The sequence below is a fragment of the Podarcis pityusensis genome (genome assembly GCF_964106645.2).
Source record: "Podarcis pityusensis genome assembly, chromosome: 3".
Lineage (NCBI taxonomy): Eukaryota > Metazoa > Chordata > Lepidosauria > Squamata > Lacertidae > Podarcis > Podarcis pityusensis.
In genome coordinates, this window is record NC_138026.1 from 90,315,273 (window position 1) to 90,335,122 (window position 19,850).

Genomic DNA, 19,850 nt, shown 5'->3' on the forward strand with positions numbered 1-19,850 from the left:
TAAATTTATGATCCTGCAAAGCCACTGCCTCCTTTCACGTTCCCATGGATTATTTTAAAAATCAATCTTAGGCAGAGTAGGAAAACCAAAAATAGCAGCCATCTTTTCACTCCCACTCCTTACTACACAGTTCGAGGCGAAAGGGTAATATCACTTGCGTATTTCCAGCTGGTTGCTGTTCAAATCCTTCGCCTATTGTCATTGTTGAAAATAATTATAACCGGACAGTAGGTGTAGCTAGAACGCATAGCTAGATTTCACTTCTGTGCTGGCGAAGCGACTGCCCTTCCAAGCGCAGTGAAGACAGACACACCGCGTTTGTCGCCCCCATTGTTATGAATGAAAAGCTACCTTAAATGAACCTCTCGGTTATTTTCTTAGCAACTGCATCCTACTTAAGAACTCTTGCGTTGGCAGATTCTCTGACCTCTTCGGAAACGCTTCATTTCTCACCGGAGCTATTATTTTATTTTTTAAGGGAGGCGGTGGGGGGGGGGTGGCAAGCGCGTGCCCACAGCCATGCAACCCAGGAAGAAAAGCTAAATGAGTGGTTTTACATATACCCAAACTTGGCTTGATTGACTGCGATGTGGGTTAGGTAACAACAGACATCAGCAGCAAGGCGCGCTCGTGCCGAAGATGATGCCATAGGAGCCAGCCAATAGGAGAGCTCGGCATCCCGCTCCTTTCTTCCCAGACGCGGCTTTGCTACAGGCTGAGCGCAAGAAACCATTCATGATTTTGGTGACATCATCGGAGCGGGTGGGCGGGCCTTGCGGGCCGAGGCACGCCTCCCTCGTCTATAAAAGGAGCTGCCCACTTTCTTTGCGCGAGTCAACCTTGCAGAGAAAGTCGAGCGTAGTTTCCTCTTGTGCGCGCGGGTTACCAGCGCCGCTCATTTTCCTACCCCCTTCCTTGTCCAAGCGGGCGCTTTCCCCTCGGTGCAAATCGTCTGGTGGTGGCCGCTCTTCCTTAGCGAGGCCAGCCCGTTCCTCCTTTCCGGCTCTGCCCCCCTGTGCTCAGATACAAAGGACGTTGGGTCAGCCTCTTTGTTAAGACTTCATGTCTGTATTTTTCCCCATTCACTGGTGAGTACCTCGGTTGCTTGTCTTTGCTACTGTACTCGTGGGTCGCAAATGTAGATTACGAGATCCGGGTTGCAGGCTGGGGAGGGGGGGATAAACTTTTTCCAGGAAGGGTCGAGAAACTCAACTAGTCAGACTTGGGAACTTGAGGAGAGAAGCAAGTTCAAGGTTGCGCAGGGGATCGGCGAGGAACAAAAGGAGACGCTCGGTGGAAGAGGCTTCGGGGAAGCTTAGATCAAGATCCTGGCCAGAAACGTGGAGACTTGGAAAAAGGCAGCCTGGGTCTTAATTCTGCCACCCACCCGCCCGCCCCGCATTCAAAAAAGCAAAGCCCCCTGCAGCCCGACTATGTGCACGCTTTACACGGAAGCAAGTCCCGCCAAGTTGCACGGAGCTTTCGCCCGAGTAAACGCGCGGGGGATTGCAGCCTGCTGTTGCTCGGCGGTGCAGCTACGCCGTTTTGAATGCGAAGCCTCTTTAGCAGTCGGTGCACGCTCTGCTGCTGAGGGCGGGGGGGGGGAGAGAGAGGGCGCCGGTTAAGCGGTTATTCATTCGGCGTTTGTCCTCCATTTCACCCCGCCGGGCGAAGCGGCTCGGCGGAGCTGGGGTTGCTGCAACAGGAGGCGGCGGCGGCAGTTTGCACGGCGAGGCGGCAGCCGCCGCTGCTGCTCTTCGCTTGAGCATCTTGAATGGGCGCTGCTCGCTCGCTTAGAGCGCTTGCTCTGCAGCCAGGGCTTTGCAGACCCTGCACCCCGAGCAACGGATTTTAGAGGGGCATTTGGGGGGCGGGGGCTCAGTAATGACGGCTAAATAGCGACTGTCTGTGTTTGAAAAGTCGCTTGTCAGATTTGATGTTCGATCTGCAAAGACAACACCCCCCCCCGGCCCCAAACAAAATATCACCCGAGAGAGTGGAGGGGCGCAGTCCTGCAACCCGGAGGGGAAACTTAATCGCGTGAGGAAGTTTGCTGCTGGGCAGCTGCCTCTCTGCAAGCCTGCAACAAAGGCAGTAGTGATCCGAGCAGCCGGCTGCTGACCAGGGGCGGGGGGTAGTCGCCGCAGCAGCCGCTCTTGGCTTGGCAAGTAACCCACACACCCCTCCGAATGGGTGCAGGATTACGGGGAAACAGATTTTGCCAGGGGCTAATATCTAAAGGTGGTGTAAGGACGGTAGTCAAATCGGAAGCCTTGACCCTTAATCCCAGATGTGTTGAGCTGGCTGTGTTTAGTAGTGCTGGAAGGTCACTCTACATATGTCCAGAAGCTCTCTGTAAATTGTTATTCATTGCCTTAGGGGCCTGAGCTTGGAAAATGGTTCCAGGGCAGAACTGTGGCTCTGAAGAACTCCTGGAATTTTTGCTTGAGGCTGTGATGATGGGGTTGCATTCAAATGATGCCTTGAGGTGGTGCATTTTAGCCCGCCTGAATCTACCCTTACGTATTTGCGTCTTTCCGCTGTATTCTCTACAGCCTTGTAACTGCTAGGAAAGGCGTGAGCTGCCCAGAGAAGTTGTGTAACCATCTTCCTTGGGCTGCTTTCAGAGAAAGGCTGGTCAGGCATCTGTGAGGCAGCCTTCAGGGAATTGTGCTTTTCTGGCACAGAGATGGGCTTGAAAACTAGATGGCAATTCAGAATCGGATTCTGTGGCCTCGCAAACACATACACCACACACAAATATGAAAACACTGGATGCCTCTCATGATGAATACCAAAAGCAGTATGAATATCCCTTGGCACAAGGGATGCTCTACCTGTGGTAAATTCCTGAGTGGTTTTAATAGAACTGGCAGGGATGAAGCAAGTGAGTTGTTGGTTTTTTTGCAAAGGTTGCACAGCTTTCTGAAGAGCAAATGAGGGGAGAATGGCACTAAAGCAAACTCCGCTCTCTAGACCTGCAAGCTGTGTGGAGATGTTTGGCAAGTAGTGTGCTTTGCCTTCCTAGTGTATTTTTGTCTGGAAACCATGCTCTTGCTTGGTGGGGTGCTTCTGATGCTTAATAGTCAGTTATACTTGCCAGATAGCACAGTTTGGGTTGTACACCATCCAGCTGTTAGCCGGTGGGGCAAGCAAACTGCTGACCAGCATGCAGCTACCCAGCAAGCTAATTTCCTGCTAAGCCTCAGCTTTTCTCTTCTCCCCAGCTTGAAATTGAAAAAAGGAGGTAGCTGTTTACTTGACCTCAGCTGGTTGCTGTTATTTTTATATTCAAGTTTTCTATAGAGTTCGGCAGGCTACAACCCACTCCTTGGCTTTAGTAACCTTCGAATAACTCTAGCAGGGAATTCCTAAGCAGCTGGTTGTCTCTTACTTAAAGCATTTTACAGAGCAAAGTCCAGTTTCACTTCCTTTTTCTAGAAGCACTGTAAAGAGATAGTTCATAGACCCCAATATAGAGGGCAGGAGGGCCACAGCAAGGTGGGTAAATGAACAGATTAGTTTCCTCCCTGTTTGTCTAGTCCTGGAGATAGAGTTGAGCTGATCTTGATGTAGCTCTCACTTACTCATAGAGATAAGATGCAGCAGCAGCAAATAAGTTGATTCACGTCAGGGAGGCTCTTGCAATGACTTCTCTCTGTGGCCTTGTAAGACTGCATGCTCCTTGGAGCAGAGACCTGTCTTTATTATTATTGTAATATATTTGAGTGCTGTATGCATTGATGTCACTAATAAGTACACATATCTGTTATCTGCACAACTGATATCCTAGCATGAGCTGTTTGCATTTTGTATTATGCATATGTGTCAAAGCTTAAACTTGGTATTCTGTATGAATCTATAAGAAGAGCTGTTGCCGCTTGGCAAGGGTATAAATTATGCACAGTGAAGAGCACTCCCTTCTGTGTCCACCAAAGATTGAGCACTGGTGACTTGTGGGCAAGCATTTCTGTTGCTATTTTATAGTGCCTTTGCATTTTATTATCTGGGGTACGTCTGAAGCTGATTCAGAGCAGCTTCCAAACTGCAACAGAGTTGTTTTTTATGGCAGCACCGCTGAACATATTTTCATTTCAGTGGCAACATGAATGGATGCAAGCAAGCTTTATAAATTGCTGTGCCTGGAAATTGAAAATGGTTAAGCACACACCAAAATGCAGAAGTTACTGGATGTGTATGCAAATCTACTTTTGCTTTCAGAATTCATTATACAGGAAAATATGAGTGCATCTTTAACCCCCGGCGTGGCAGTTCCTGAAACCAAAGTTACAGAATTAATCAGAATTAAAGCCTTTGGAGCTGCATAAGTGCTCCATTTGACAAGGTTTTTTACCATTGTTTTGAGGAGGTTATGGAATTGATAGGCTTTCAACACAGGGTTGGGGTAGGCATTAGAAAGTCTCAGATTGACTTGTTTCTAGGAGGGGTTTGGCCTTAAGCCAGGTGGGTTAGGACCCACAACTGAATCGTGTGCTCCATCCTTATGGCTGGTTGCTTCCCTAACAGTAACATTAATTTTTTAAAGGTCTATGTAAGGAGAATAACAGAGTGGGAAAGAACAGGACTTGTTCAGTGTTGTCTGGATAAAAGACCCCAGGTCTGTAAAGACTTGACTGCTGATTCCAGCTGTTGTTCTAAACTTGGCTAAAACTTGTACAAGATTTTCCTTTGAGTGAGGGGTTAAACTTTGAAATCAAAGGAGTCGAGAGGCCCAAAGCAACTAGGAGTGTTCCATTCTGAATAAATAAATAAATAAATAACCAAGGCCCTTTCCTAAACTGGAAAGGTTGAAAGGCTTTACCATGTTGATCAACATCTGAATGTTTCTTCAACAACATGAAACCTTAGTAATAATTCCACTTGGTCCAGTGATTGTGTTCATTTCATGGAACTCTCAACAGCTGAAGCTCTTTCTCTCTCTCTGCCTCTGTTTCCAGCTCTGATTATCTGAGATCAGCTGACATGACTGAGGTGATGAGCGCTCCATCTATGGACGAGATTGGCTTAAGTCCCCGCAAGGATGGCCTGTCATACCAGGTATGTTTCCTCTGCTTCATAGAATACTGTTAACCAGCAGAATCTGTTGGGAGTAGATGGTGATGCCTTTTCAACAGGCTGACCTACCAGCCTGATTCTCTGCATGCTTACTTAGGAGTAAAACCTCATTGACTTATTTTCAAGCTAGGGATGTGGAACACTTGGCTGGGGTGGAAGTAAAACGTTTGAGGCTCAAGTAACACTTTGGGCAGCCTGGAATAAAGTCACTACACCTAAGATCTTAATCCAGCACAGGTTACAGAATGCTTAGATTGCATTGAAATGAATGGAGTTTAAGCACAGTGCTCAGCTCTCCACTGCACTGTGGCACCTTTTCACACAATTCATGTCCTATTATCTATGTTAAGTTAGTTGTCTCAAGTTTTCATCTAAATCAGGCATCCCCAAGCCGCTTCTGGCACAATGGAACACCATGGTGGGAGCCAGAGCACACAGAAATGCTGTTTACCATCCTGCCGCAGCGGTACCTATTTATCTACTTGCACTGGTGTGCTTTCAAACTGCTAGGTTGGCAGGAACTGAGACAGAGCGATAGGAGTTCACCCCGTAGTGTGGATTCGAACCAACCAACCTTCTGATTAGCAAGCCCAAGAGGCTCAGTGGTTTAGACCACAGCGCCACCTGCTCCTAAGTGGGAAGACCTAGTCCAGGCATAGGCAAACTCGTCCTTCCAGCTGTTTTGGGACTACAATTCCCATCATCCCTGACCACTGGTCCTGTTAGCTAGGGATGATGGGAGTTGTATTCCCAAAACAGCTGGAGGGCCGAGTTTTGGGGTTCCTGATCTAAATGATCCACTCTTCTGGCAGCTCACACTTGAACACACTACTTAGGCAGCATCTGATGTTAACACGTATGTGTTGCAAGGCCACGACATGAAACACAGCAAGGTTTACCTTAATTTTGTAAGAGAAATCTGGGAAGGTCTTGTCACAGTACAGACACTCTACTTGCTTTGTTTTTGATGCATCAAGCTAGATTTTAAACTTGCCAGTGCCAGAAGGCAAACTGTTCACAATGAGGCTGAGGAGCAATGGTGATGAGTCACACAATATCACAGAGATCTCATTTATGGTGTGTTTGCAAAACCCACCAACTAAAATGATAATTGGAAGTCACAACAGATGTTACAAATGCTTGCTTTGGTTACACACATGCTATGGCTAGACCCTTTGGATTCTTTCAGGGTGCCTAAACCACTGTCTGTGCTTATCCTACTTAACTGCCTACAGCTTTGCAAACAAACAAACAAACAAACAAAAACATGGGCTGCTGGCAGTAGTGAGTGTAAGAAAAGCCACATTGGAACATTGCTTGCATTTACTTATTTTAGCATCCATTTGGTTTTGCATAAGGGCAAACTTGGATTCTTTCCAAGCTCACCCGTCAGCTGGACATGAAGGAGAAGCCAGATGTGAACTCACTGATGATACAGATGAGCTTAAAAGTGGCACTGGATATGGGTTGCCATGTGATGCTTGCTAGGAATGATGACTCAGCATCCTCCTTAGGTCAAGGGCAATTTTTCTTCATTGTAAGAGGAGCCAAGCGGCAGCATCGCAGCAGGCATTGAGAATCTTGGCTCTCCAGATGTGGACAAACTACAACTCCCATCAGCCCCAGCAAGCATGGCCAGTGATCAGTGATGATGGGCGTTCAGCAACAGCTGGAGGGCCAAAGGTTCCCCGCTTACTTTGCAGCATTTCAGTCTCCTGTAGGTTTGTTGCTATTATTTCATATGTTGGGATTCTAATGAAGAAACTAGACAGGCTTTGAGTGCTTGAATTATAATCCTCCCAACATCATGCTGGTTTTTTTTGTGGGAGAGGGGAGCATTGTCCCACTGATTGTAAAAAGGAAAAGCAAAAAAAGGTTACAACCAAGAAACAAATATTTACATTGCACAGGGCAATTGCAGATGTCATCATTCCCTGGAATGACAGCTGCAAACCCAAAAGCAAAACAGGAAGTAGCTGTCGGATGAAGCACCTGTTGTCCTGGGGCTTTGGAGTTACCATTACATTTGAACTAGCAGCACTCGGAGTAGAGATTGCCACAGTGGACATGTAGGCTAACAGTTGCTAACAGAAATCTTAGGAATGCCCTGTCCAGGGAGGCTCACCTGGCACCAACCCGGGCCTTTTTGGCACTAGTCATAAAACTTTTTCTTTGCCCAGGCACTTCTAAATTCTGTTTTTAAACAGGCATGTTTTTGTCCTTGCATTTTATTTCTGTATAGCCCGCTTTTAAAGACACAAATACTCTCAGGGCAGCTTAAAAGTAGCGTAGGAAGCTGCCTTTTGCAGAGTCAGAATCAGACCTAGTTTGGTTTTGTCTACACGGACCTGCAGTTGCTCTCTAGGGTTTCAGACAAGAGGTCCTTCCCAGCCCTGCCGGAAAACACCAGGGCACTCAAAGCAGTTGCTCTACCCCTTTCCTGAATTGTTTACTTGGAAGTAAATTTGAAATAAAATACTTCAAAGAATTCATTAGGAATGAATTTCCAGGGCAGCTGATATATTGTTCTGAGGGGTGAAGGGAGGTCCTAATTCCCTCTTTGCTTGCCTCCCTCATTCTTTCACCTGGCTCTAATTTGATTTCAGTTTTAAATATCCATAGAACTATCTTTACTTTTTCTGCCTTTTAATTTATGATAACCGGGGGATGAAGGGTAGAGCCTAAAACTTATGTATGAATGAATAAAGTCACTATGATAAGCTGCCCCCTGGAAAATGGTAGGCCTGCATTTTCTCCAGCCTACCTTGTCCGCTCACCAAGAAGTCAAAAGTGAAAATCCCCTACTAAGCTACTTAAGATTAAATGGCTTTGACTGGCCTTCTCCAAGTTGGTGCCCTCCAGGTGGTGGCTGGACAACCATTCCAGCTGGGGCAGGTGGGAGTTGTAGTCCCAACAACCACCTGAAAGGCACGAGGTTGTGGACGGCTGATTTTTTTTGAGGGTTATGGCCAAAGTTTGCATGTGGACGAAACGAGAACCTGCTCTCATCTTTTCCTGGCAGCTGTGTTAGGTCCTCAGTCTTTGATAATCTATTTGGAGGGTCAATATGTACCTTGGGGCATATCCAGATGGCTCAAACCTCTGTAATTGGTGGCACCTTTCCAGTGCCAACATGTACAGTGCTTAAGTTCTCAAGTGCTGTTTGGTTGCCAGTGGCTATGATGAACTGGATCAGAATAGGACCACAGTGGTCTATGCAGGCTTCACCTGGCCGCTGATGTTCTGTGGGGGAATATACTCAACCCCATTCCCAGCTTGCGTGCTGCAGTACCCCCAAGAAGTAGCTAAATCTCCCATTTGGACATCTGTGCCTTCAGTTTTCACACTTGACTTTGTGCAGTCTCTGCATTGCTAACTATGACTTCTCACAATGTCCCACATACAGACATTGACAAATCTGCACTTTTCCTTTTCCATTTTTAAAGACTTTGGCTTTTCCTGGGCTGTTTTTGGTGTGGTTTTTTTTTGTTTGTTTTTGTTTTTGCATTTTTTCAACTCAGAAACTCTGCTTAAAACTTTTTGGGACATTTTCACTGCAATTCTAAAGATTGCTGTAAGGTTCATGCTGGTTTCTCTATTTAGTAAACTAGAAAGTCACATGTTCTCCCACTCACCCAAATAGAAGTGGAGATTCTTTCTCTTTTGGGTAACAGATGGGATGGTGAACCCTGTGACCCTCCCTCCTATCGGACCATTGGCTGAGGCTGATGGGAGTTGGGGGCCAATGACACACCTGCAAGGCATCCCATTGGCTTCCCTTTGCAGTAAAGCAATAATTCCTGTTTCCAAATGCAGGAATGCAGGTTTTTCTTTTGTTTCTGTAAGAGATGTGCAGTGTCCTTCCTGTTTTTGCTATCTCGGTTTATTTATGGAAGCACCAACATTGATCATTTACTCTTAAGCTTCCTATTAATCCAGACTTGCTGAAATCCATATCTTGTGTGCCCACAAACTTGAAGGGCCCAAATATTGTCGTACTTGTACCTTTTTTTTTAAAAAAAAAAAAACATACGCAGCATCTCTGGCCAATTCCATTGAAATGGCTTGTGGCAATTAGTGCTTGTAGTAATTTTCTCCCATTTATATCCTGCCTCTTTTTCTGTCATGGTGTTGGGGAGAATGGTTTGGCACAGCTTTCTTCCAAACATGCTGTCTTTCTAAATTCAGGGGTGGTTTTTAAACTGGGGAACATGCAAATGTGCAGTGGCCGCCTAATGGCAGTCTGGATTAACAGGGTCTACCAGGGAAAAGGAGTAAAGGTGTCAATCTAGCTGCACAGTTGACCACTTCATTAACCATTTTTGCACATTACCTGCACATAGGGCATAATGGTGCTTATGTGGAGCAGGGCTATGCTTTTACCCCTCAAGTCTCCTGCCAACAGCCACACATTGCCCACGGTTGTTTGACAAGAAACCCCAATGTTTGGGACAAAAACATGAGTAGGTCTATTGTCTATTTAAAAGAATCCCCAGCCCTTCTGCAAAATAAGTAGCAAGTAAATGTGGGGTTCCAGGAAGTGTACTGACCTTCTGCCTTCTTTGTTTACGAGGGTGGATAGTTGGTAGGGTATTTGCACTCCCTTGGAGCTTTGATCATGCCTCAGAATGCATCTGAGAGAGTGGCAAAAGGGAACGTCTATTTTTTGGAGTGATTTCAGATGTCCCCTAATTCCTGCAAGAATAATAAAACCGCAAGTCTTCTAACTATGTCATCCACTAAATGGACTGATGTCCAGACGAAGGCTTGGTTTGTTTTCAGCCTGTTGAACGTTGAGCAGCCTAGTTTGGTCTTCTGAGTCCGCCTTCCCCTTTGACTGCATTGTGCTTTCTTACTCCTTGGAAATGCTTAATCACCACTTTGCATGTTCACTCTGTTAATGTCATTTGACTGCAGAGCTAATAACTGTTTGAAACTGAGGCTGGTTAAGAACTAAATTAATCATTTTACTAGCCTGCTGTCAAAACAATGCCTTGACTTCAAACTTTAAAAAAAAAAAAAATCCTGCTGGAATGGAATTTGAACTAAGGGCCATTGAAACAAATTTCAAGTTGTGTCAGCTGTGCCCGGCAAACAATATGACTAACTTTGGAGGCAAGTGTTCTGCTCAGATTGCCTTGAACAGCTGGTTAACTAAATCCACTGACTCCGCAGGGAATGAGCATTCAAGACCAGCTGATGGCACAAGCGACCCAAGTGGTAAGCAGCAGTTGTGCCCCAAAATAATTTCCTGTTTTGCAGAGCATGTTGGAGTGATTCCTCTCCTGTGTGCTGTGCAAGGAGCAAGAGCATTCCTTAAATGTGGAAGTAGCCCTGGGATGGACACCCTGGTTGGACTGCATGGTGCATTTGTTTGGGAGCAGTACATTCCTTGGGTTGGCCTTGTGGCTGTTTCTAAATGGTGTGTGAGGCTGGCTTGCACAACTAGGGATCCACCATGCCCAAACCTTTCACCTGCCAAGTGCTTGATAACTACCATGTGCTTGCCATCTCAGCCAAGTGGCAAAATCTCAAGCTTTTTTCCCAAGTTCTGATGGGCTGCTGCATTTGGCTTGGTGGATCATAGGCCTGATGTTGGGACCCCAGCTGTACTGCCAGCATTTAGGAATGGGAATCCTGTGGGCCTCCGAACCTGGTTGGACTACAACTCTCATCATCCTTGACAGCTGGCCATGCTGGCTGGGGTTGATGGGAGTTGTGGTCCGACAGCCTCTGGACCAGGCATAGGCAAACTCCTGCCCTCCAGATGTTTGGGACTACAATTCCCATCATCCCTGATCTCTGGTCCTGTTAGCTAGGGATGGTGGGAATTGTAGTCCCAAACATCTGGAGGGCTGGAATTTGCCTATGCCTGCTCTGGGCGGTCACAGGTTCCCTACCCCTGTCATGGCGGGGCAAAAGGCACTTCTATGCCGCCCTGCTGTAGGACTTGCTGGTTACACGGACAATGAAGTCGGTGGTGCAGTTCGTTAGATGCCTTTTAAATTCTTTCCGGTTGTTTTGGATTCCTTATTAGCATAGCTTGTTTCCTTGCAGTGCAGTTTTGCACTGCAGATGAGCTCTTTTGGTTTGTACTTGAGCAAGCTCGCGTACAGCAAGCCTTTTTGTGGTTGTTAAAACATTTTCCACTCTTGGTGCCAAGTTCAGTCAACTCTAGAGGAAGCAGCAGGGGGGTGGGGCTGGGGGAGAGGAGGGTGTCACCTGGCACAGAAGAAGCAGATGATCTTCAAGTTTAGAGCTTCAATTTCAGTTTGATTTTGAGGCATTGGGCAAGAAAATAAAGTAGTTTTGTGTTTGCCTGAGTTGAGTTTTAGGCCAAAGCAAACTGTTGTTCCATCAATGAAGATCTTTTCAGACTTTGGCTAGGTAGCTAACTGCTTGGAGTGCTCTTGTAGCTGAAAAGCAGGATATAAATAACTGAATCAGAGAACTGTGAAGCTGTCAGGGACCCTCAGGGGCCATCTAGTCCAGACCCTTGCAATGCAGGATTCACAGGCAAAGAATCCCTGACAAATGGCCACCTAATCTCTGTTTAAAAACTTCCAGCGAATGAGAGTTTGCCACCTTCTGGGGTAGCCCATTCCACTGTTGAATAGCTCTTAAGGTCATATATTCCTAATGCTTGGTTGAAATCTTCTAAATAAACTTTTCAAAAGGCATCCTGCTACTGTTTTTGAGATGCAAAATGGTTTTCTACATACTGGGCTCCATTTGTTTATCACTGCAGCAATAAGATACCCAACAAACATTTCCTCTGTCCTTATTGGTGCTTTACTAATGTGTAGATAGTTTTGGGTGGTGTAATGGTTACACCACCCAATGGGGCTTGGGAGACCAGGGTTCAAATCCCCACTCAGCCAAGCTGCTCACTTGGGGCCAGTCACTGCTTACCTACCTCACACAGTTATAGCAGGGATTAAATGAGAACACCTTTATGCCACCTTGAGCTTCTGGGAAAAGACGGTAGGATATAGATGAAATAAATACATAAGTGAGAAGGGTGACTGAGCAGACATGGAAGTACGATGTGCTTGACCAGGGCAACCCTATATGATCCTAGCTTCCATATGTGGGAGCTGTTTTTGGCAACTGTCACAAGAGCACAGTAAAAGTCCCAGGTGGGCATCTGGTACCGAAATGACTTGTTTCTGTGTTGTGTCGAAGAAAATGAAAAACTACCTGAAATGCAGTTCAGGAAAGGAATCTTCTTTTGCTTTATCTGGCTCCTAGTTTGTAGCAGCTGGCTGTTCGTTTGCAAGCAAATGCCTTTCATGGCTTAAGGATTTCCTTGCTAGATGAGATCAAAGGTCCTCCTGCTGCCCCATGCAGTTTCCAGAAGTGGCAAGCCAGGGGTTGCTGGAACCTCATAGTTGGGGCGCCACAAAGGTGCTGCCCATCTCGTCAGTATTTCTAGTGTTGCTTCTTCTGAACAAGATTCCATTTAGCTTTCGCAGCCAACAGACACTGGTGGATCTGTCCTCTGTGGCTTACTTCAGTGTTTCCCAAACTTGGATCTCCAGCTGGTCTTGGACTACAGTTCCCGTCTTTAACAACTGGTCTTGCTAGATAGGGATGATGGGAGTTGTAGTCCAAAAACAGCTGGAGACCCCAAGCTGTGTGGAAAGCTGTGGCCATCAAAGAAACTGCTTAGGCTCGTAATCCTATTCCCGGTTAACTCTAAATGCAGTTTGGCCTGTAAAGAATATAGTCTGAACATAGATAGTCTGGCTTCTACACCAAATAAATATTTGCACACCAAGTCCCACATGCTATGTAAATAGCTGTGATGCAAACCTGAAATGGATAGCATGAATGCAGGCTTTGAGTTCAAGGATCTGCTCAGCTAGCCTTGTAAATAAGCCCAGAGAAGTTAACATGCTGCAGCATTTTTACTGGCCTGACAAGAGGAGAATCAAAAGTTGCGTTTCTATGCTGGGCACCAAGTGGGAGGGGGGTTCCCCTCTTTTCGAAGCCTGCTTGGTTTCTATGCTGGGTGCAGTGGAGGGACGAAGGCCTCCTCTTTCTCCTCCTCCTTCCGCATGCTCACTCGCCTGCACAGAATTCCATGCACACACCTGCATGCAATTTATGGGTGCCTGTGGCTACCAGGCTAGCACTTATATGCAAGGCTGTGCTCAGTAGCAGGAACATGTCTCTTTCCATCCCGCCCTGATATACTCTTTCACCTCTGGCATTCCAAAGGATCCGAACACATTATTTCTCTACTGATATCATGGGAAAGTCTTCCTTGCCAGGCTGCTATTCAGTCACTGGCTTGCATTTATTCTCTGATTGGTTTCCTTGATAGCCCAAGAGGCTGTTGTGTATTGGGACAGCTGTAAGTGTGCCTGAGTCCCTAGGGATGGAAATCTACCTCTTGTGTAAAGAGGAGAGAGCAGATAGCATCTCGTGGATGTGGATAAAAGTGTCTTCCTGCAAAGCCTCTCTCTTGTTCCTTTGTTCCCACAGACAACCTTGTCTCGTTTCCTTGTCTGTCATGTGCTGGGAAATGTGACTTCACTTATTTTCCATTGGGCCATCCCTAATCCTTGAGTGTAATTGCAACAACTCATTTTTATGCTGCCTTGATTATTTTTAAAAAAGCATGAGTTAGTGGAAAAATCCCGACCTCCTCTATTGCAGCTGCTTGGAGATAAGATAGTTCATTCTATTTAAAAAGGAGGGAGGAAAAGCACAGTAAGCACAACACGTTTAAGGGATGTTTATTTAAGGAAATCATTTATTCCTTAGTTTTCAAGGGGGTGGGCGGAAGCAGACAGTTTATTTCCAAAACAGCTATTCTGGCTTGACCTAATGTACCTAACATGACAGTGAATGCTTATTGCTCTGGTGTTTCCTGCACTGCTGTTAACTATAAGCATCAGCTTGGAATACTTTTGTTTCCCCCCATGGATGCCCTAAATCAGTGCCAAAGCTCTTTGCTGAATTTTAAGACTGCAGTCAGTTAATATTGCAAGTCCTGCATGACCCACAAGACACATACTGTCTTGTGTATGGGGGAAGATTTTCTAAAGTGGGGGTGGGGACCCCCTGGTGTTGCTGGACTATGATTCCCATCACTCCTGACCACTGTCCATGTTGGCTGGCGCCCGACCACATCTGAAAGGCCACAGATTCCCTGTCCCTGCTGTGCAGCTGCACAATTTTATTGATATTTATTTATGAATCTCCTTTCACAAGTCTGTCAAGGTGATTTACAAACACACCATGGAAATGGCTAAGACTAATTCTTGAAAATATCACCAGAAACAGCTGACTATAGGCTTAAAAACCACGGAAAATGAACACCAGGAGAAACCTTTTTTTATCTATGCAGAAAAGCTTGTCAAAACAAAAGTGCCTCCAATTAATTCTGCAAAATGCAGGTAGTGGGCACCAGTCTTAAGCACCACCAGGAGGGCATCCTTGCCAAAGACACTGCCTGGAGTTTCTGTCGAGGGAGCTTCTGATAATTTGGGGACTTGAAGGTGAATTTCCTGTAGAATGCGAGGACCTACTGGGTACACAAGGGATAAGGTGGGCTCTCAAGTAACCTGGTCCTGGTCTAGTAGCAAAACCTTGAACGTGGCCTGGATTGGCAGCCACAGAAAATCCCTCAGACAAAGTGTTATGTGCTGGCAAGTAGTTTGGAAGCACATTGCTGGCTGCATACTCACAAGCACTGTGTCAATAGGCTGCAAAAACTTGACTGATTCCACAAAGCACAGCTTGATGGAGCACTGGGAAAGCCCACATGGAGCTGCATCAGCTGTGGCGCCTGGCTCACTGATGGAGGCAAACAACTTTGTCTTTAAGGTGCCCATCAAGTGAATCCCCACCATCTCCAGGTAGGAGTAGGAGAGCTGCTACCGATACTAAGCTCTTGTCTGACTAGGCAAGGCAGCTTTTTATCTTCCTAGGACTTTGACTGCAGGCTGGCACTCTTCACTTTGCAGCCCAGATTCCGCTGCTTTCTCCCCAGGAGTCCTGAAGTTTTGTAATTGGCCAGCTTCCTTGTGCGATGAAGAAAAGGGGGGCTCTGTTGATGGAGCCTCCTTTGTCTTAGGCCGCAGGTAGGAATCTTGTTGTTGGCCTGCATCCCCCATCAGCCTGATGATACCCAGGCCAAATACCTCCTCCAAATTGCAGACAGGGAAGTTTTGGCTGGCTCTGGGAGCAGCAAGCAGGTCGTTCAGCTTAGGAAGTCCACCGTCCACTTTCCTTGTACCTTGACTGTTCCCTTGCAGACTCTGGTGATAACAGGCAGCAGGATCCAAGGGGAAAGAACTGAGTGAGGTCCTGTATTTTGAGTTGCCATAGCATAGATATGAAAAATAGAAAGCCCTGCGATGGGGCAGAGCAGAACAGGTTTGTTCTGAAGGAAAAGAAACGGGTACGGTTCTGTTGTGTTGCGGAATGAGGCAGATTTCCTCGACATCTGGGAAATACTAATTGGAGCAGAGGAAAGTTGGATCAGCTTCCGTGTAGCACAGCTGGAAAGACTGGTGTTCATCATGGGACTGGCCACGGGCAAGAATGCAACACATTGGAAAGGAGGGTGGCACAAACTGCTTAGAAGGAAAACTTATTCCTAGCTTGTATTCCTACTTGTAGATGTTAGAGACTTCAGACTATCCCTACTACCTGCTGAAATAATGCATGAGGGAGCTGTGTGGGCCAGTCTTTTGTGCAAGCACACATGCAGGCGGCAAGAGCAGATGGGAATACTCTGTATTCTTGAGCTTGTGACAAGTACCAGAGTTGAGTGGTGAACTTTTCACACTACTTGGTCGTTAGGTGTTCTTAAGATTCTTCTGGAAGCTTTAGGGTCAGCATTCAAAATTTGGCAGGCGCATTTTGCACCTGGCTGTCGGTCACTTGTGATGAAGTGAAGATGCCTGGGGGCCAGGATGAAACTTGATATCATCCCCCATCTGGAAGTGCATGCCTGGGATTCCTGGGATCTTGCCTGTTTTCACACACAAACAACATATATTGTAGAATTGTATCTGTGATGTTTTATTTGCACAATCGGAACAAATTTCAGGAACCAAAAAGTTGTATTGAAAAGTACCACTAGCTTGTGTATCTGTTTAGGGCCCAATGTAGAGCTGCTTTTGCTAGGTGAGTTCAAGAGAAGGGCCACCCCATGCAAGCTTGTCCTTCACCAGAAAACCTGTTCTGGGGCTATTCTAATACAGTTTGATCAGAGGCAGCCTCTAAATTGCATCAGCCCAGTTCGGGATAGCTTAGTTTTGTATATGAATGCAATATTAACCATTCCATATGAGCAACAAATTATTAAACAAAGCCTTTAAAAATTAGAAAATGTTCAAAAAACAAACCATAATTTAGGGTGCGTTCACACATGCAAATCATCACTGGGGAGCTGTAGTCAAAAGTCATGAGCACGCATGTTTCCATGGGACCATCAGAACTTTGATACTATTCCATATTACCAAGAACACAAATGTTTTTCAGTGGTGTCCATTCAGTCATAATGTTCATCTTGTAAGTATTGGAATATTTCAGACAAGTTCTGTGTAGGACACACGTTGGATTTCAATTTAATTAAGATCAGATTGGGTACGGATTTGTATGCATCGGCAGTCTCCCCATCTCAACTGTTCAATGTGGGAAGAAGTTTAAAGATGATTCTATTCACTGAAACGCCTGAAGATGCATTGCAGCTGGTCACCTTACGAGCTAGCCAATAGCTTGAAGCCAGGTTTCACCCAAACAACACTTGCAGGACAGATCGGCTTGCCTGAGATCATTTGTGTGGTTTACTGATCAGATGGTTGGTTTTTGATGTGGCAGACCTAGGTTCAAAATCTTGTTCAGCCATGATGCTCACACTTGAAACCCTGGACCCAAGGCACTGCCTACCTCACAGTTATGATAAAAAGAGATGAGAATGTCAAGCATACCTCACAATACTACAGAAGTGGTGACTATTGTAAATCTTTTTGTTTTCAGATTTTCCCTGACCCTTCAGACTACGATCGTTATTGCAAGCTGAAGGACCGTCTCCCTTCCATTGTAGTCGAACCAACAGAAGGGGATGTGGAGAGCGGAGAGCTAAGATGGCCGCCTGAGGAGTTCCTGGTCCAGGAACAAGAGGAAGAAAACTGTGACGAAGCAAAGAAAGAGAGCAAGGAGCAATAGAGTCTTCTGTACGACTTAAGATGCCACGTCATCTTGAGGGGGGAAGAGAACCACAACTGTTTTGAAAAGTCTTTTTTTCTACAAAAGACATTCAAATTTTGCACCTGCAAAAAGATCTTAGTTTTTTCATATTCTCTATTGAGAACTGAAGCGCTTGACATGACAATCTCCAAATGAAAGCAAGGAAGGCAGTTGTGCCGTAATGGAAGGGGGACGGCTGCTCTTCTCAAGATCTCTGTTGAATTTTGTTAAGGTTATCTGGGGGTAGCCGTGAAATTGCAGGGCGCTTTGGTGGAGGATCAGACGGGCAGGAAACACGCTTTTTTTCTGAAGTGTGTGGGGTGGAAGAAATGACTGCAGATGTGTAAAATGCAGCTGCCTCTGGCTATAAAAGCATGAGGCTAGTATTCATCTCTCAAAACTTTGCCTTCTTATAGTGCTTTGGTTTTTGGTTTTTTGGTGTGTATGTGTGTGTGTTGTGGATTGAGAGGTATGATAACATGCCACTGAAATGCTCCGATGACAGTAGAGTATGGCAGGTCTTCCCTGCTGAACATCATCGAGGAGCAACGGATAAATAACGTTATCCCGTTCAGTATCTTTTCTTTCTTAAGTCGCACACCCTGTTGGGAATGTTGGTGTTTGGCACGTGCTAGCCCAGCCTGTTGCAGACGAAAGCCATCTTCGCCTCCCCCCCCCCTTCCCCCTCTTAAAATATGCATTTAAATTCTAACCCAAATGGGTCTTGTAACCATGATAAAGATATTGACTGACGTACATTTAAATCTTACAGCAGTGAATCTTTTCATTGGCACAGTGCTGATGACTTTACAAAATGGTCCCTTTGCCACTTTTCTGCAATAGCTTTGTTTATCCTGCACATGGTAAAAAACAGGTTGAGTTTGATTTTCCTTTCTTTCTTTCTTTCTTTTTTAAAAAACTTCAATAGATTTTTGCCATAAAATTATTTTCCGGGCACCAAAGCTGCTGTTAAGTCTCCCATCCAGAAGTACATCTAGTTGGGTATGAGATACCAGCTTTTCTAGTGGCATTGAGGGATGTGTGTAGTTTAACTATTTTCATAAGCTGGATGAAGAGCTCACTTTGTGACAGCGCATAATCTTTGTCCAACAGATGCAGTGAACCCTAACAGAGCTTTGGAGATGATCTGAAGTTAGTTTTAACAGAAGTAATAATTGAAGGAAAGCAGGTCTTCTCTTCAAAGAAACAACAACAAAAAAGTATTATGGTCTCTCAGTATTCTGGAGAAGATAATATGCTTTTTGAACATATCTGAGATTTTATTGATGGGCAGAAGCTTGTTCCCAAGATCTAAATTCCTAGCAACAGCTGCCGCTGTGCTGTTTTTGTCCTATCTGTCCTCTTAGGATGTGGAGAACAAATTGCAGGATAAGCTAAACTTGCTGCTTTCTAAGAAAGCAGAAGTCTTGACCACTTGATGGAAGTCCTTCCTGAGACTTCACAGTATAAAAGGACCACTCTTGAGAAATGAAAAGCCAATCGTTTCCATGTTTAATTCTGGAGACACTAAAAAGATGTAATAAATGCGCATCATGGCCTTAACAAGATATTCAGAACAACCCCTAGTCTTGCATGTCCCTTGTTTATCGCCTCTGTACCTTCTTTCTTAAATCTGTTGGGACTTTGTGTATATATTTGTATTAGATACCTCATGAGTAGTAAAAACGCTGGTAAGGAGTTAGGGAATTTGCTTGTTTAAAATCAGCAGGATTAATCCCTCCCACCCCCAGTCTTTGTCTTGCTTGTGTTTTCAACATAATGGCAATAACTTTCTAACAGCTGTGAGTCATTGTTACATGTGGGCGTGAGGTTGCCTGAGTGTTTTTTATTATTATTATTATTATTGTTATTATTATTTTAAGCATAATATAGGGATGTATTTGGTGTTCCTCTGTATTCTTTTGGCAGCCAAGAACTTGTCACACATGTACTACCTATCTTGGTTAACAGTTTTGTCATCGCTGAAACCTGTCTTGCATCATTTCCTAGTCCAAGGTTGCTTTAAAACCAATGGATCCAGATGTTTTTCGGTCTTGTATGCTGGACATCTGTTCTCGTCTTGCTGTTCAGTAGAATGAGCTGTGATACCTGCACACCAGCCTGAACTCCCTAGTTTTATCTCCAAAAAGTTATATCTTGTTTTGTTTGCAGATTTTGGTCCCAAGTTTTGAAGCTGTCAAATGTAAACCACTCAAGGCAAGCAAAAATCCTTAATGCTTAAAAGATCAGAGTGGAAATGCTGTTTGTCTTTAAATATTAGCATATCCTTTTTGCGCCTCTCTTTTTTTAATTGTTGCTTGTATTTCTGTCATTTTTGAATGTGTCTGAAGAACAAAGCACTCCAGTTGAATTTCTCCTGTTGTATATTACATTCTATATTTCTGTAAAGTTCTTTTTTGAGCCTCAGGGAAAAAAAGCTTGCATTTTTTTCAGACTACTTTTGTCACTGTGACAGTTGTAAATAAAGTTTGAAAATGCTTTCCAAACCTCTTGCATTCATATTTGCTCTCTTATTTTGTTTCCTTTCCCACAATCCAAGAAGG

At 45.1% G+C, this 19,850-nt stretch overlaps 1 protein-coding gene across 1 annotated transcript; it reads left to right on the forward strand.

The window, feature by feature from the left end:
- Nucleotides 1–820: 820 nt before the first annotated feature.
- LBH (LBH regulator of WNT signaling pathway) lies at nt 821–18,189 on the forward strand. Its single transcript, XM_081000353.1, has 3 exons — nt 821–1,088; nt 4,959–5,058; nt 17,077–18,189. The coding sequence occupies exons 1-3, from the start codon at nt 1,063–1,065 to the stop codon at nt 17,263–17,265; spliced, it is 315 nt and encodes a 104-aa protein (XP_080856479.1). The 5' UTR covers nt 821–1,062; the 3' UTR covers nt 17,266–18,189.
- Nucleotides 18,190–19,850: the final 1,661 nt, after the last annotated feature.

Coding starts and splice junctions, on each gene's coding strand:
- LBH (XM_081000353.1), top strand. CDS start 1,063: ATGTCTGTATTTTTCCCCATTCACTG. Junction 1,089..4,958: donor GTATTTTTCCCCATTCACTG/GTGAGTACCTCG, acceptor CTCTGTTTCCAG/CTCTGATTATCTGAGATCAG. Junction 5,059..17,076: donor AGGATGGCCTGTCATACCAG/GTATGTTTCCTC, acceptor TTTTGTTTTCAG/ATTTTCCCTGACCCTTCAGA.